Genomic DNA, 16,176 nt, shown 5'->3' on the forward strand with positions numbered 1-16,176 from the left:
GGGCATGGTCAACAGTGTCGAAGGCCTTCGATAAGTCAATAAAAAGTGAAACACACAGTTATTTTTCTTGTCCTGAGCATCTAGAATGTGACCTACAACCTTACTTCCAGCAGTAATTGGACTATGCTTGGCTCTAAAACCCGACTGGAATTGAGATAAAACTGAGTTATAAAGAAAGTTGTTCAACTGTGAGTTCACCAGGTTTTCCAAAACCTATGCCAGTGCAGACAGTTTAGATATGGGACGATAATTATGCAACAGGGACGGATCACCACCTTTATGTATAGGCTACTTTCCAGACTTTTGGAATGGTATTACTCGCCAATGAAAGATTTAATATACGAGTGAGAGGGGCAGCAATGATCTCTGCACCAATTTTTTTATTTTTATATATGGGTTTAATTAATCCGGGCCAGCTGCTTTCTTGATAGCAATAGATTTGAGTTCCTTTACAACTTCTGTAAGCTCAATCTCGGTAAATTGAAATAAATGACCCGTAGGCCGGCAGTTTCATTCACAGCCTCATTTGAGATGTTTGGAAGGAGTTCATCATCAAATAAATGCCCAGCTTGAGTAAAATGCTCATTAAACATGTCAAGCAGTTTATTCTTGTCAGTGATGTCCATTGAATTTGAGGTCAATTTCAGTGGAAGACCAGAGGAGTTGGTTAGCATTCATGGATTTAACTGTTTTCCATAATTTCTTCGGGTTATTGAGGTTTTCCTTGGTAGATTCGTAATAAAAGCTAGATTTGCATTTCCGTATTAACAAGGCACACTTATTTCTCAGTGCCCTGAATAACTACCATTCAGTCTGGGAATTACCCTTTCTGGCTTTGGCCCATTGTGTATTTCATTTATGGATCCAATCAGATAATTCCCCTGTGAACCAGGGATTGTCTCTTCCTCTTACCCGGTACTTTTTGAGAGGGGCGTGTTTATCTCAGATGGTAGAAAACACAATGAGAATGCCTCTTCGATATCTGGAATAAGCGCAATCCTATCCCAGTTGCATGCATAAAGTTAAAGTTCATGCCTGTTCACAGAACTGTGTAAAATTTTGTTTGACTATGCACCGAGAGGACACTTTGGGGATTTTGGTGTCTCTAATGCAAGCAACTGCACAATGATCACTTTAATCATTAGCGAAAATCCCAACGGCCGAGTATTTATGCGGATTGTTTGTTAGAGTAACATCAATAAGTGTTGATTTAGAGATGTCTTTGGGATTGAGTCTTGTAACCGCATTTATAATTTGAGTAAAATGTAATGTATTGCACAGTCCTCTTATGGCCTCCGAGTTTGGAGATAACCAATCCCATGAGGACCATTTAATTTCCCCCCCAACCACGCGTCTACTTTTGCAGATGGAGGTGTATAACATCTTATCAAATCTAAGTTAACAGCTTTTGATAACTGCAGCTTCAATGCTAAAAACTCAAACTGTTTTGGTTTAGGTAAAGACCTTAGTTCAGTAACCACATATGTCTTTAATATAAATGGCTATACCTCCCCCTTACTTTGTTGGTCACATCGATACACATAACTATCCAAGCCTATAGACTGATTTAGAATAGATTTCTTAAGCCTCGGACAGTATTAAGGCATCTGGGTCAGCAGTGTGAATCCAGACTTTTATCATGTCCAATTTCGGCATCAAACTCCTCACATTAATATGCATCAGTCCCAACCCTGATCTAGTTTTAAAATCATTTGGAGTGGGAAGTTCATCCATAGCCAATGGACCTGGGTTTGGATGAATGTTTCCTGACACCAAAAGCAGAAGAATAACCTTGATTTGTTTCTTCCTAAAATCTCTCTGCACTTAGATGATTCAAAATAATCCAAACTACAGTCATCTGTTACAACAGTTTTTAGCGAGACCAAACCTTGTAGATGAAAGGTTTATGTGAATGTCACAGTAGGAGTCAAATGGTAACACAATCGGATCCCTCTGAAAGATAAAAGCTGCTATACCATCAGTCAAAGTAGGGTTTAGCGGTATCTCTGGGTGAGGGAGATTGCATAGTCTAAATTATCAAAACAATGAGCCATAACCCATGTAGGCAGCAATTTAAAACCAGTTGTACAAAAATGCCACTTTTAACCACTGAACAGTTCACTAAAACAAAAAGAAAACAAAATTAAAATATACTGAGTAAATTTTTTGAAACCTTAAATTCCCCAAAAATTGTTCAGCTGTAGCCTACAGGTCTAGTAGAGTTAGAAGGCAAGTGTGTGCCCGAGCGTATTGCCTTGGAACGGTCAGCTCGTTCAACAGCCACTGCAGGAATGTACTGACAGGGATTTCGCCCAGTGTGTGTGGGTCTGGTCAGTGCACCCAGTTGCCTTGCAGTAGGCTACCTCACAGTGAGGCAGAGCGGGCCCAGTAGACCTATTACTGGTGGCTAGTCCACCCGGCAGGGGTATCCTGGGCTAGGAAGCCCAGCGCATCTAGACGTTATGTCACAGCGCAGATACCAACCTCTGGCTTCTGCACAGCGGGGCAGGAGAGGAGTCAGATGACACCGGTAGAATGGTGAAACACAGATAATAACCTGACCGTCTGAGTATCCAAGGCTAGTCGGCACAACGTGTCTAGACCGTCAGTCACAGCACAGATGTATCCTCTCTCGGCTTTCAGGGAGGGCACCACACCGGCTTTATCGCCTTGTGTAGAAACCAGCAGATGTCAATTTAACTTTTTAATTGCTTTGATCCTGTAGGATTTTAGATTTTGCCTGTTTAATTACAACTCTCTCAGCCTATAACGGTTTTGCTAAGTAATAACTTGTAACACTTGAAACAAACAAACACAGTGTGACACAACAAGCTCAGCAAAACTGCCCTGCCGCCATCTTGATGGAATTAAGCACATTAATCTGCTTTACCCTCTGCTGCAGAGGTTAAGTTAATTCAAGTTACCAGCCTCAGAAATCTGCAATTAATGGCACCTCAGATTCCAACCCAAATAAATGCTTCACAGAGTTCAAGTAACAGACACTTCTCAACATCAACTGTTCAGAGAAGACTGCGTAAATCAGGCCTTCATGGTCGAATTTCTGCAAAGAAACCACTACTAAAGGACACCAATAATAAGAAGAGACTTGCTTGGACGAAGAAACACGAGCAATGGACATTAGACCGGTGGAAATTTGTCCTTTGGTCTGGAGTCCAAATTGGAGATTTTTGGTTCCAACCGCAGTGTCTTTGTGAGACGCAGAGTTGGTGAACGGATGATCTCCGCATGAGTGGTTCCCACTGTGAAGCATGGAGGAGATGTGGGGGTGCTTTGCTGGTGACACTCAATGATTTATTTAGATTTCAAGGCACACTTAACCAGCATGGCTACCACAGCATTCTGCAGCGATACACATCTGGTTTGCGCTTAGTCCCACTATCATTTGTTTTTCAACAGGACAATGACCTAAAACACACCTCCAGGCTGTATAAGGTCTATTTGACGAAGGGGAGTGATGGAGTGCTGCATCAGATGACCTGGCCTCCACAATCACCCAACCTCAACCCAATTGAGATGGTTTGGGAGGAGTTGGACCGCATAGTGAAGGAAAAGCAGCCAACAAGTGCTCAGCATATGTGGGAACTACTTCAAGACTGTTGGAAAATGAGAGAATGCCAAGAGTGTTCAAAGCTGTCATCAAGGCAAAGGGTGGCTAACTTGAAGAATCTAAAATATACACTGCTCAAAAAAATAAAGGGAACACTTAAACAACACAATGCAACTCCAAGTCAATCACACTTCTGTGAAATCAAACTGTCCACTTAGGAAGCAACACTGATTGACAAATTTCACATGCTGTTGTGCAAATGGAATAGACAACAGGTGGAAATTATAGGCAATTAGCAAGACGCCCCCAATAAAGGAGTGGTTCTGCTGGTGGAGACCACAGACCACTTCTCAGTTCCTATGCTTCCTGGCTGATGTTTTGGTCACTTTTGAATGCTGGCGGTGCTTTCACTCTAGTGGTAGCATGAGACGGAGTCTACAACCCACACAAGTGGCTCAGGTAGTGCAGCTCATCCAGGATGGCACATCAATGCGAGCTGTGGCAAGAAGGTTTGCTGTGTCTGTCAGCGTAGTGTCCAGAGCATGGAGGCGCTACCAGGAGACAGGCCAGTACATCAGGAGACGTGGAGGAGGCCGTAGGAGGGCAACAACCCAGCAGCAGGACCGCTACCTCCTTTGTGCGAGGAGGAGCAGGAGGAGTACTGCCAGAGCCCTGCAAAATGACTTCCAGCAGGCCACAAATTTATTTATTTAACCTTTATTTAACCAGGAAGGGCTCATTGAGATTTAAAATCTCTTCTTCAAGAGCGTCCTGGCCAAGATAGGCAGCGCCAAGTCATTACAAAAATTACAGACAAACAACATCAAAAACTACAAGTAATCTAGTAAAAACCATAGAATTAACAAAGAATATAACAAAATCAAAAACAGCAAATTAAAAACATTGACATGTCAGGGAATCAGTCTCAAGATCATTCATCAGTGATTTAAAAATACCAATCGGGACAAGTTCTTCCAGTTCAAAGTATTTTCTAAGGCATTCCAAGACGATGGCGCAGAGTACATAAAAGCCCTTTTACCAAATTCAGTTCGGACATTTGGAACAGCTAGCAGGATAGAGTCCCGCGAACGAAGAGTACCCACCACATTTCTGAACAATAAAAATACCCAAATAAAAAGGTAGTAAACCCAAAATGGCTTTGTAAATAAAAGTATACCAGTGACTGAGCCTACGAGTGTCTAGCCAACCCTGGTATACAAAGTGCAGTGGTGCGTAAGGGTTTTGCAATTTAAAATAAATCTCAAAGTGCCATGGTAAAGGGTGTCAATTGATCTCAAACACTGAGCGGAAGCATTCATATATAAAATATCCCCATAGTCTAGTAAAGGCATAAATGTAGCTGATACTAGCCTCCTTCTGGCTTCAAAAGAAAAACAAGCCTTATTCCTAAAATAAAATCCTAATTTCAGCTTCAATTTTTTGTAAGTTGTTGAATATGCATTTTAAAAGAGAGGCCATCATCAATCAAAATTCCAAGATATTTATGAGGTTACAACCTCAATCTCCTTGCCCTGACAGGTAGTAATAGGTGAAAGGTTCAGAGGTCTATTTCTTGCTTTAGAAAACACCAGTAGTTTAGTTTTGTCAGTATTGAGGATAAGCTTCAATTGAGACAAGGTATGTTGAACAGTATTAAAAGCAGTTTGCAAGTTCTGGAAAGCTTTTGTAAGAGATGAAGCACAACAGTAAATAACAGTATCATCAGCATAAAAATGAAGTTGTGCATTTTGGACATTTTTGTCTAAAATATTTATATAAATAGTGAATAAGAGAGGACCAAGTACAGAGCCTTGGGGCACACCATTTAAGACACAGTTTAACAGACCTAAGCCCATCAAATTGAGTGCACTGAGTTCTATCAGACAGATAGTTAACAAACCATGCAACTGCATGCTCTGAAAGACCTACACTCGACAATCTCTGCCTTAGTATAGCATGATCAACTGTATCAAAAGCCTTAGAGATCAATAAAAAGTGAGACACAATGCTGTTTTTTGTCAAGAGCTTCAGTGATATCATTTAAAACCTTCATGGCTGCTGTAATTGTGCTATGCTTCTTCCTGAAACCCGATTGATACATTGATAAAATAGAGTTAGTATATAAAAACTCTTTTAGCTGGTCACTCACAAGGGTTTCAAGTATTTTCACCAGGGGTGACAGCTTTGAGATTGGCCTATAATTATTTTAAAGAGTTGGATCTCCCCCTTTTAAAAGTGGCAGGACAAATGCTGATTTCCAGATCTTTGGAATTTCATTACATTCCAGGGTTAGATTAAACAGATATGTAAGTGGTTCAGCTATGAAATCAGCTGCCAGATTTAAAAAGCAGGGATCCAAAAGATCAGGACCTGCAGGCTTTCTCTGATCTAAGGATTTCAGGGCCTTATGTACCACCTGCACTGAGAATGGCAAAAAGCTAAAAGTTTGACCAGCTCTCACTGGTTCATCCACACAAGGTTGTACAGAGACAGAGGACACTGACTCAAACAGTCTACCAGATGATACAAAGTGCTCATTGAAACAATTCAGCATTTCAGTTTTGTCATATATAGCAACAGAGTCCTTCAATACACATGACGGTAATTCATTAACATTACTGTTACCAGACATAGACTTAATAGCCTTCCAAAACTTTCTAGGGTCATTCAGGTTATCAGTGGTAACAGACATAAAATATTCAGACTTGGCCTTCCTGAGAAGAGAAGAACACTTGTTTCGTAACTGCCTAAAAACAAGCCAGTCAGCATCAGAACACGATTTCCTTGCTTTAGCCCAGGCTAGATTACGGTCGTGAACAATGCAAGACAGCTCAGACGAAAACCATGGATTATCCCTCCCTTTAACCCTGAACCTGCGGAATGGAGCATGTCTGTTTACTATTTGGAGAAACCCATCATGAAAGAATTTCCAGGCAGTTTCCACATCAGGGATATGCTCAATCTTGCTCCAGTCAAAATAAAACAAATCATGAAAGAAAGCCTGCTCAATGAAACACTTCAGATTTCTCTTACGAATAAAACGCGGGTTAGACTTAGAAATCTTAGTATTTCTAATAGCAACAACAGCACAATTGTCACTTAAATATTCTGCGGTTGGTGTTTTTTGTAATGATTTATGTGGAACATTTGTCAATATCAAATCAATCAGGGTAGATTTATCTGGGCATTTTAGATTTGGGTGAGTGGGTGCAATGCAAATGTGCATGTGTCTGCTCAAACGGTCAGAAACAGACTCCATGAGGGTGGTATGAGGGCCCGACGTCCACAGGTGGGGGTTGTGCTTACAGCCCAACACCGTGCAGGACATTTGGCATTTGCCAGAGAACACCAAGATTGGCAAATTCGCCACTGGCGCCCTGTGCTCTTCACAGATTAAAGCAAGTTCACACTGAGCACGTGACAGACGTGACAGAGTCTGGAGACGCCGTGGAGAACGTTCTGCTGCCTGCAACATCCTCCAGCATGACCGGTTTGGCGGTGGGTCAGTCATGGTGTGGGGTGGCATTTCTTTGGGGGGCCGCACAGCCCTCCATGTGCTCGCCAGAGGTAGCCTGACTGCCTTTAGGTACCGAGATAAGATCCTCAGACCCCTTGTGAGACCATATGCTGGTGCGGTTGGCCCTGGGATCCTCCTAATGCAAGACAATGCTAGACCTCATGTGGCTGGAGTGTGTCAGCAGTTCCTGCAAGAGGAAGGCATTGATGCTATGGACTGGCCCGCCCGTTCCCCAGACCTGAATCCAATTCAGCACATCTGGGACATCATGTCTCGCTCCATCCACCAACACCACGTTGCACCACAGACTGTCCAGGAGTTGGCAGATGCTTTAGTCCAGGTCTGGGAGGAGATCCCTCAGGAGACCTTCCGCCACCTCATCAGGAGCATGCCCATGCGTTGTAGGGAGGTCATACAGGCACGTGGAGGCCACACACACTACTGAGCCTCATTTTGACTTGTTTTAAGGACATTACATCAAAGTTGGATCAGCCTGTAGTGTGGCTTTCCACTTTAATTTTGAGTGTGACTCCAAATCCAGACCTCCATGGGTTGATAAATTGGATTTCCATTGATTATTTTTGTGTGATTTTGTCAGCACATTCAACTATGTAAAGAAAAAAGTATTTAATAAGATTATTTCTTTCATTCAGATCTAGGATGTGTTGTTTAAGTGTTCCCTTTATTTTTTTGAGCAGTATATAAAGCAGGGAGACAGGCAGAGATATTCAGTTACTGTTCAATTGAACATTAGAATGGGCAAAACAAGTGACCTAAGCCACTCTGAGCGTGGTATGATCGTCATTGCCAAACGCGCCGGTTCCAGTATCTCAGAAACAGCCGGCTTTCTGGGCTTTTCACTCACAATAGTATCTAGGGTGTATATATATGCTAAAAAAAAAATGAAGTGAACACTTAAACAACACATCCTAGATCTGAATGAAATAAATAATCTTGTATATGTATGCATGCATGCATACACATTATTTATATGCATGCATACATACATGCATGCATGCATGCATACATACATACATACATACATACATACATACATACATACATACATACATACATACATACATACATACATACATACATACATACATACATACATACATACATACATACATACATACATACATACATACATACATAGTGGGGGGGGGAGTATTTGATCCCCTGCTGCCTGTTGTTGCCCTCCTACGACCTCCTCCACATCTCCTGATGTACTGGCCTGTCTCCTGGTAGCGCCTCCATGCTCTGGACACTACGCTGACAGACACAGCAAACCTTCTTGCCACAGCTCGCATTGATGTAACATCCTGGATGAGCTGCACTACCTGAGCCACTTGTGTGGGTTGTAGACTCCGTCTCATGCTACCACTAGAGTGAAAGCACCGCCAGCATTCAAAAGTGACCAAAACATCAGCCAGGAAGCATAGGAACTGAGAAGTGGTCTGTGGTCTCCACCAGCAGAACCACTCCTTTATTGGGGGTGTCTTGCTTATTGCCTATAATTTCTACCTGTTGTCTATTCCATTTGCACAACAGCATGTGAAATTTATTGTCAATCAGTGTTGCTTCCTAAGTGGACAGTTTGATTTCACAGAAGTGTGATTGACTTGGAGTTACATTGTGTTGTTTAAGGGTTCCCTTTATTTTTTTGAGCAGTGTATATTACTTTTTTGTGTGGGACAGAGGAAGAGCAATATTTACACTATTGGTCTAAATTCAGTCACACTCTTCTTCATCCTCATTCAGTTCATTCAAATTAAATTGTAATACATTTTGTCACTCCCGTTCAACACCAAATCGCTTTTGCATGTGCTCCGAAGGGATAACTTGAAATTATATGATACAGGTTAATTAAATAATAAAAAAAAATAATGTTATTTATTTTTTTAGCCTAGTGGATATAAGTATTTTAGGCATATCGTGACTTAGGCCTCGTGTAAAATCATTGTCAAAGCACAAGAGGTACTGTTGTATGACAAACGGGTGCTTTTAGATAACAATATATTTGATCTGCCAGTTTGGAACAGTGTAAATAAAGTATAAGTAAAACCAGAGTCTGTTTTAATGAACAAAAAATTTTAAAGCCTGTGGTTGCATGAGGCTTGGCGATCACAGAATCAGTAGGATATTAAAACAAACACTCAAACAGGCAACTGATGCAGGAACAGCACAGGGCTGAGTGAGTCACTCATTCCTGGCTTTCATTCAAAATAAGTTATATTATAATGCAGGGTTAACCTCTCTAGGGCAGGTGGCACCAAATCGTCCCACCTACGTAACAGCCAGTTGAATCCTGTGGCGCGATTTTCAAATACCTTAGAAATGCTATTACTTCAATTTCTCAAACATATGACTATTTTACAGCATTTTAAAGACAAGACTCTCGTTAATCTAACCACACTGTCCGATTTCAAAAAGGCTTTACAACGAAAGCAAAACATTAGATTATGTCAGCAGAGTACCCAGCCAGAAATAATCAAACACACATTTTTCAAGCTAGCATATAATGTCACAAAAACCCAGAAGACAGCTAAATGCAGCACTAACCTTTGATGATCTTCATCAGATGACACACCTAGGACATTATGTTATACAATACATGCATGTTTTGTTCAATCAAGTTCATATTTATATCAAAAACCAGCTTTTTACATTAGCATGTGACGTTCAGAACTAGCATACCCCCCGCAAACTTCCGATGAATTTACTAAATTACTCACGATAAACGTTCACAAAAAGCATAACAATTATTTTAAGAATTATAGATACAGAACTCCTCTATGCACTCGATATGTCCGATTTTTAAAATAGCTTTTAGGTGAAAGCACATTTTGCAATATTTTAAGTAGATAGCCCGGCATCACAGGGCTAGCTATTTAGACACCCACCAAGTTTAGCCTTCACCAAAGTCAGATTTACTATTAGAAAAGTTTGATTACCTTTCCTGTTCTTCGTCAGAATGCACTCCCAGGACTTCTACTTCAATAAAAAATGTAGGTTTGGTCCAAAATAATCCATAGTTATGTTCCATCAGCGGCGTTTTGTTCGTGCGTTCAAGAAACTATCCCAATGGTAAATAACGGTCACGCGCACGGCGCATTTTGTGACCAAAGATTTCTAGATATTTCATTACCGTACTTCGAAGCATGTCAACCACTGTTTAAAATCAATTTTTATGCCATTTTTCTCGTAAAAAAGCAATTAATATTCCGACCGGGAATCTGCAATTAGGTAAACAGCCGAAAGAAAATACAGCACAGGGTCGAATCGGCACGCGCCTAATTCCTTTGTCCTCTTATCGGCCACTTGGCAAACGCCCTAATGTGTTTCAGCCTGGGGCTGCCTCGTCATCGTTCAACTTTTCCCGGGCTCTGAGAGCCTATGGAAGCCGTAGGAAGTGTCACGTTACAGCTAAGATCCCCACTCTTCAATAAACAGAGACAAGAAGAACGACTCCTTGTCAGACAGGCCACTTCCTGCATGAAACCTTCTCAGGTTTTTGCCTGCCATATGAGTTCTGTTATACTCACAGACACCATTCAAACAGTTTTAGAAACTTTAGGGTGTTTTCTATCCAAAGCCAATAATTATATGCATATTCTAGTTACTGGGCAGGAGTAGTAACCAGATTAAATCGGGTACGTTTTTTATCCGGCCGTGTAAATACTGCCCCCTACCCCCAACAGGTTAAAGACACATTCTTTCTGATTGTCTTTAGCATGCATTCTCTCCTCTCGCTACAGCTAATTTTATTTAAATTATGTGGATTATAATACATTTATATAGTTGATGCATTTTTCGTGAGGGCAAATCTGGTCTGTGATATAGTGTTAGAAATGTACAACTTTAGAGTACTTAAACCTCATATACATGGGACTCAACTCTGACAGCATCTATCGGTAGTCTAAACTGTGGCACAAATTGGGGGATTTTTTTTTACACCTAGCTGAGCTGTTAGACTATACTATTGTATATTAATGGAGGTGTGAATGTTTGTCAGTCTCTCTCCTATCGACTAGAGTCCTGCATCAGGCAAAAAAAATCTGCAAACGGGTGGTCCCAGAGTTGAGAGAGAACTTGGGTAAATCCCCCCAACACGCTCAATTACACTTGATATGTGGACTGACAATTTTCGGGAAAAAAATAGGATACTTAAGGCCAGCTATTGTGTGAGAATATATGTGGATCTTGTTGATGTCCTCTATCGCTTCAAGAGGCCTACTGTCCACCTGGTAATTGTGAGATTCCAAAGGATAAAGCGTCCCCTTCGGATGGATGTGTAGTTTCAGAGAGAAGCCAGCTGCGAGCCTGCAACCAGACACGGTGGATAAAGAGTCACCTTCAGATGGATGTGTGGTTTCAGAGAGAAGCCAGCTGCGAGCCTGCAACCAGACACGGTGGATAAAGAGTCACCTTCAGATGGATGTGTAGTTTCAGAGAGAAGCCAGCTGCGAGCCTGCAACCAGGCACGGTGGATAAAGAGTCACCTTCAGATGGATGTGTGGTTTCAGAGAGAAGCCAGCTGCGAGCCTGCAACCAGGCACGGTGGATAAAGAGTCACCTTCAGATGGATGTGTGGTGTCAGAGAGAAGCCAGCTGCGAGCCTGCAACCAGACACGGTGGATAAAGAGTCACCTTCAGATGGATGTGTGGTTTCAGAGAGAAGCCAGCTGCGAGCCTGCAACCAGGCACGGTGGATAAAGAGTCACCTTCAGATGGATGTGTGGTTTCAGAGAGAAGCCAGCTGCGAGCCAGCAACCAGGCACGGTGGATAAAGAGTCACCTTCAGATGGATGTGTGGTTTCAGAGAGAAGCCAGCTGCGAGCCTGCAACCAGGCACGGTGGATAAAGAGTCACCTTCAGATGGATGTGTGGTTTCAGAGAGAAGCCAGTTGTTAGCCTGCAACCAGGCACAGTGGATGACATCCTTTTCCTGCACAGCAATTTGAAGAAATCCAGTGATAAATGGACTGTTTTTGAAGTTGTTTTAGTGTATTTATTGTATAATATTAAAGGCTTTTTAAAGCGATTAGAGTTGTTAGTGTGCCGTATTGCATTGTGATTTAACGTCTATTTTTGATTCATGGCGTGGTTTATTTTTAGCCAAATTAATTCATGCCGGAAAAGAGAAATAAAAGCCTACTGTCTGTAGTCATAAAAACAATTAGGCTAAATAAATTTTTATTTTGTTGGGTAACGGATTGACTCTCGGAACTCATTAAGAGGCTGCTTCTATCCTCAATATAATCATTCATTCAGAAGTTTAAACCCATAGGCCTTAGGCCTGCAGCATATTTAAATTAGAATACCAGGTACATTTTTCATTAGGTTATAATAATCCATGCCTTCTGGGAATGTCCAAAAGTTATGGGTGGAGTTAGACATTTTTACATTGGAAATGAACTTTTAATCTGTCTGCATATTTCAAGACATGGCATATAAGGGTGTAGTGAGAGACCCTATGGGTTATAGATGACACTTTTCTCATTAATCATCTTGAAAAAACATCCTTAAACTGAAAATCAACCAATGTCAGCCTTTTAAGTGCTTTATTATCCAAATGTTGAAAGTGTGTGTGGGGGACGAAGAGAAACAAAATGGTGCATTTATTTTCAGCAAACTTAACATGTAAATATTTGTATGAACATAAGATTCATCAACTGAGACATAAACTGAACAACTTCCACAGACTTGTGACTAATAGACATGGAGTAATGTGTCCCTGAACAAAGGGGGGGTCAAAATCAAAAGTAACAGTGTGGCCAAAAGTAATCTGGTGTGGCCACCAGCTGCATTAAGTACTGTAGTGCGTCTCCTCCTCATGGGCTGCACCAGATTTGCCAGTTCTTGCTGTGATATGTTACCCCACTCTTCCACCAAGGCATCTGCAAGTTCCCGGATATTTCTGGGGGGAATGGCCCTAGCCCTCATCCTCTGAGCCAACAGGTCCCAGATGTGCTCAATGGAAGACCCGGGCTCTTCGCTGGCCATGGCAGAACACTGACATTCCTGTCTTGCAGGAAATTGCGCACAGAACGAGCAGTACGGCTGGTGGCATTGCAATGCTGGAGGGTCATGAGCCTGCAGGAAGGGTACCACTGGAGGGAGGAGGATGTCTTCCCTGTAACGCACAGCGTTGAGATTGCCTGCAATGACGACAAGCTCAGTCCGATGATGCTGTGACCCCAGACCATGATGGACCCGCCACCTCCAAATCGATCCCGCTCCAGAGTACAGGCCTCGGTGTAACGCTCATTCCTTCGACGATGAACGTGAATCCGACCATCAGCCCTGGTGAGAGACAACCCTGACTCGTCAGTGAAGAGCACTTTTTGCCAGTCCTGTCTGGTCCAGCGACGGTGTGTTTGTGCCCATAGGCAACGTTGTTGCCGGTAATGTCTGGTGAGGACCTGCCTTACAACAGGCCTACAAGCCCTCAGTCCAGTCTCTCTCAGCCTATTGCGAACAGTCTGAGCACTGATGGAGGGATTGTGCGTTCCTAGTGTAACTTGGGAAGTTGTTGTTGCCATCCTGTACCTGTCCCGCAAGTGTGATGTTCAGATGTACCAATCCTGTGCAGGTGTTACACGTGGTCCGCCACTGCAAGGACGATCAGCTGTCCGTCCTGTCTCCCTGTAGCGCTGTGTTAGAAGTCTCACAGTACGGACATTGCAATTTATTGCCCTGGCCACATTTGCAGTCCTCATGCCTCCTTGCAGCATGCCTAAGGCACTTTCATGCAGATGAGCAGGGACCCTGGGCATCTTTTTTTTGTGTGTGTTTTTCAGAGTCCGTAGAAAGGCCTCTTTAGTGTCCTAAGTTTTCATAACTGTGACTTTAATTGCCTACCATAAGCTGTTAGTGTCTTAACGACTGTTCCACAGGTGCATGTTCATTAATTGTTTATGGTTCATTGAACAAGCATGGGAAACAGTGTTTAAACCATTTACAATGAAGATCTGTGAAGTTATTTATATTTTTATTAATTATCTTTGAAAGACGAGGTCCTGAAAAGGGGCCGTTTCTTTTTTTTGCTGAGTTCAGTTGTCATATCTATGTGTGTGTTTTGTGTTGTCTAAAAATATAAAATAAATAATTAAATAAGTGAAAATGACAAACTTGCGACACGCATCTGATTATTCATTATGAATAGGATTTATTTGATGTAGTTTGTTTACGTGCTTTATTGTAACCACAATCTCACAAATGATTGAACACACACATTAGCAGATTAACTTATTTATTAAAGACTCAAAGAATGTTGGTACTTATTTATTTTGATCCAAAGCCTCAAATGAGTGAGTCACTCAGCTTTATGCTGACATGTATGGCTTTATGCTGCGAAATAGCCTACAAAATATGCCAAGCCTAAATTAATATATTAAATTGCCTAAATACACTAGTACATTTTCATAAATTCATGAAGTAGCTCAGGTCTTGAAAATATGGGCCACTATTTTCCCCTCCCTATCCTCGCTGGACTCTCATTCAGTTTCTTCTTCACATCAGCAAAGAAGGACTCTGTTTCAGAAACTCACTTTATATAGAGGAGCTATCACTCTTTAACACTGTGTAAATAACAAACTGGCTTTATTTACGAATTATTTCTGTTTTTAGAGGGAGAGAAATCAAAATCCCACTGTGCCTATTTTTAGAAAATTGTCAGTCTACATGTCAAGTGTAAATGCGCAATTGTATTTACCCATGTTCTCTCTCTCAACTCCAGAACCACCCGCCAGGTCATTTATTGTAGTTGCCTGATACAGGACTCTAGTGCCAGAGAAGAGAGACTCTGACTTAAATATTCACACCTCCATTAATTTACAAAAGACAGTCAATTTGTGCCACAGTTCAGACTGCCGATAGATCAGCATTCTAACTCCCCCTTGTGATAGTGTGGTGCAATGATGCAATTTACCACAATCTGCCACAAATGGTCATAGGCTCTAAACTTTTGAGGAACCACTGTATATACCTCTCTTCCTTCACTTCTTTCTCACTCTTCCTCTCTTTCTCTTCGTCTCTGTTTCCCTCTATCCCCCTGTCTCTCTTTCTCTCTAAAGGTTTATTTTCTTTGTCTTCCAGAGAGCTCACTGCGCCATCTGTGCAGACCGTATCTGGGGTCTGGGGAGACAGGGTTACAAATGCATCAACTGCAAACTGCTGGTCCACAAGAAGTGTCACAAACTGGTCACCGTGGAGTGTGGCCGACAGATGATACAGGTGAGGAACAGGGAGCGGTCAGTGCCCTCTCTTGTACTTAGTGCCCAGAGTTTTACCTTGGTCTTTTCACGTGACCTGTCCCGGAAAACTCTGGGCCCTACACATATTGTATTTTCATTAAGAAAGGACTGAGACACAGTATTTCTCAACGTGTCCTCTTACACTCCATCTCGCTCTCTTTCTAGGAGCCTATCATGGGGCCTGATAGAGGGGCCTCCATCACTCCATTAGACCAATCAGAACAGCCAGGTAACACACACACACACACACACACTTTTTAAGGAAAACTAGCCCTGGTGGGTTAAGATTGTTTATGAGGATCTATCAGACATTTTGATAAAATGAATTGTTTCTTTTAGACCGTGTCCCTAGACCTGAGTCACTAAGCTGGATCTAGTAGTACTAAGACAGCCTTAAGTCCTGTCAGGTGCTCTACTGGTGGCTGACTGAATTAGAAAGTTTAACGGAGAAGTTTACCAAAAAACGCAGAAACTCCCAATTGATTCCATACATTGAAACTAGTTCAGTGGAGTTTGCCATCTCCCTCTCTCTCCCTGTACTAAAACGGCTGCAAAAACAGATCACGTGACGTTGCTAGAAATTTCACTGTTTTCACTGTAAATATGTAAATACTACTGCAGCCAACTTTGCATAGCTGCATGGGGACAGAAAGGATATTTAAAGATACAGCTCTTGCTACTGTATTTCCATGGACTGGATCTGGCGCAGTGCCAAAATACAAAGGCTCGTTTAAGAAAAGACAGCCGCAAAACCAGCATGCGGCGGTATGTAACCTAGCCAGATTCTTGACATTCGAGGTGTTCTTATGTTAGTACCATTGCACCATATC

General features: G+C 41.9%; 1 protein-coding gene across 2 annotated transcripts in view; it reads left to right on the plus strand.

Annotated features, from left to right (window-relative positions):
* prkci (protein kinase C, iota) overlaps positions 1–16,176 on the plus strand; it is a 64,565-nt gene that overhangs the window by 32,064 nt on the left and 16,325 nt on the right. For both annotated transcript variants that reach the window (XM_029724786.1, XM_029724787.1), the window contains 2 exons: positions 15,189–15,326; positions 15,512–15,575. In XM_029724786.1, coding sequence (XP_029580646.1) covers positions 15,189–15,326; positions 15,512–15,575 — 202 coding nt within the window. The remainder of the gene's footprint in view (positions 1–15,188; positions 15,327–15,511; positions 15,576–16,176) is intronic.

This window comes from Salmo trutta, chromosome 31, assembly GCF_901001165.1.
Source record: "Salmo trutta chromosome 31, fSalTru1.1, whole genome shotgun sequence".
Taxonomy (NCBI): Eukaryota; Metazoa; Chordata; class Actinopteri; order Salmoniformes; family Salmonidae; genus Salmo; species Salmo trutta.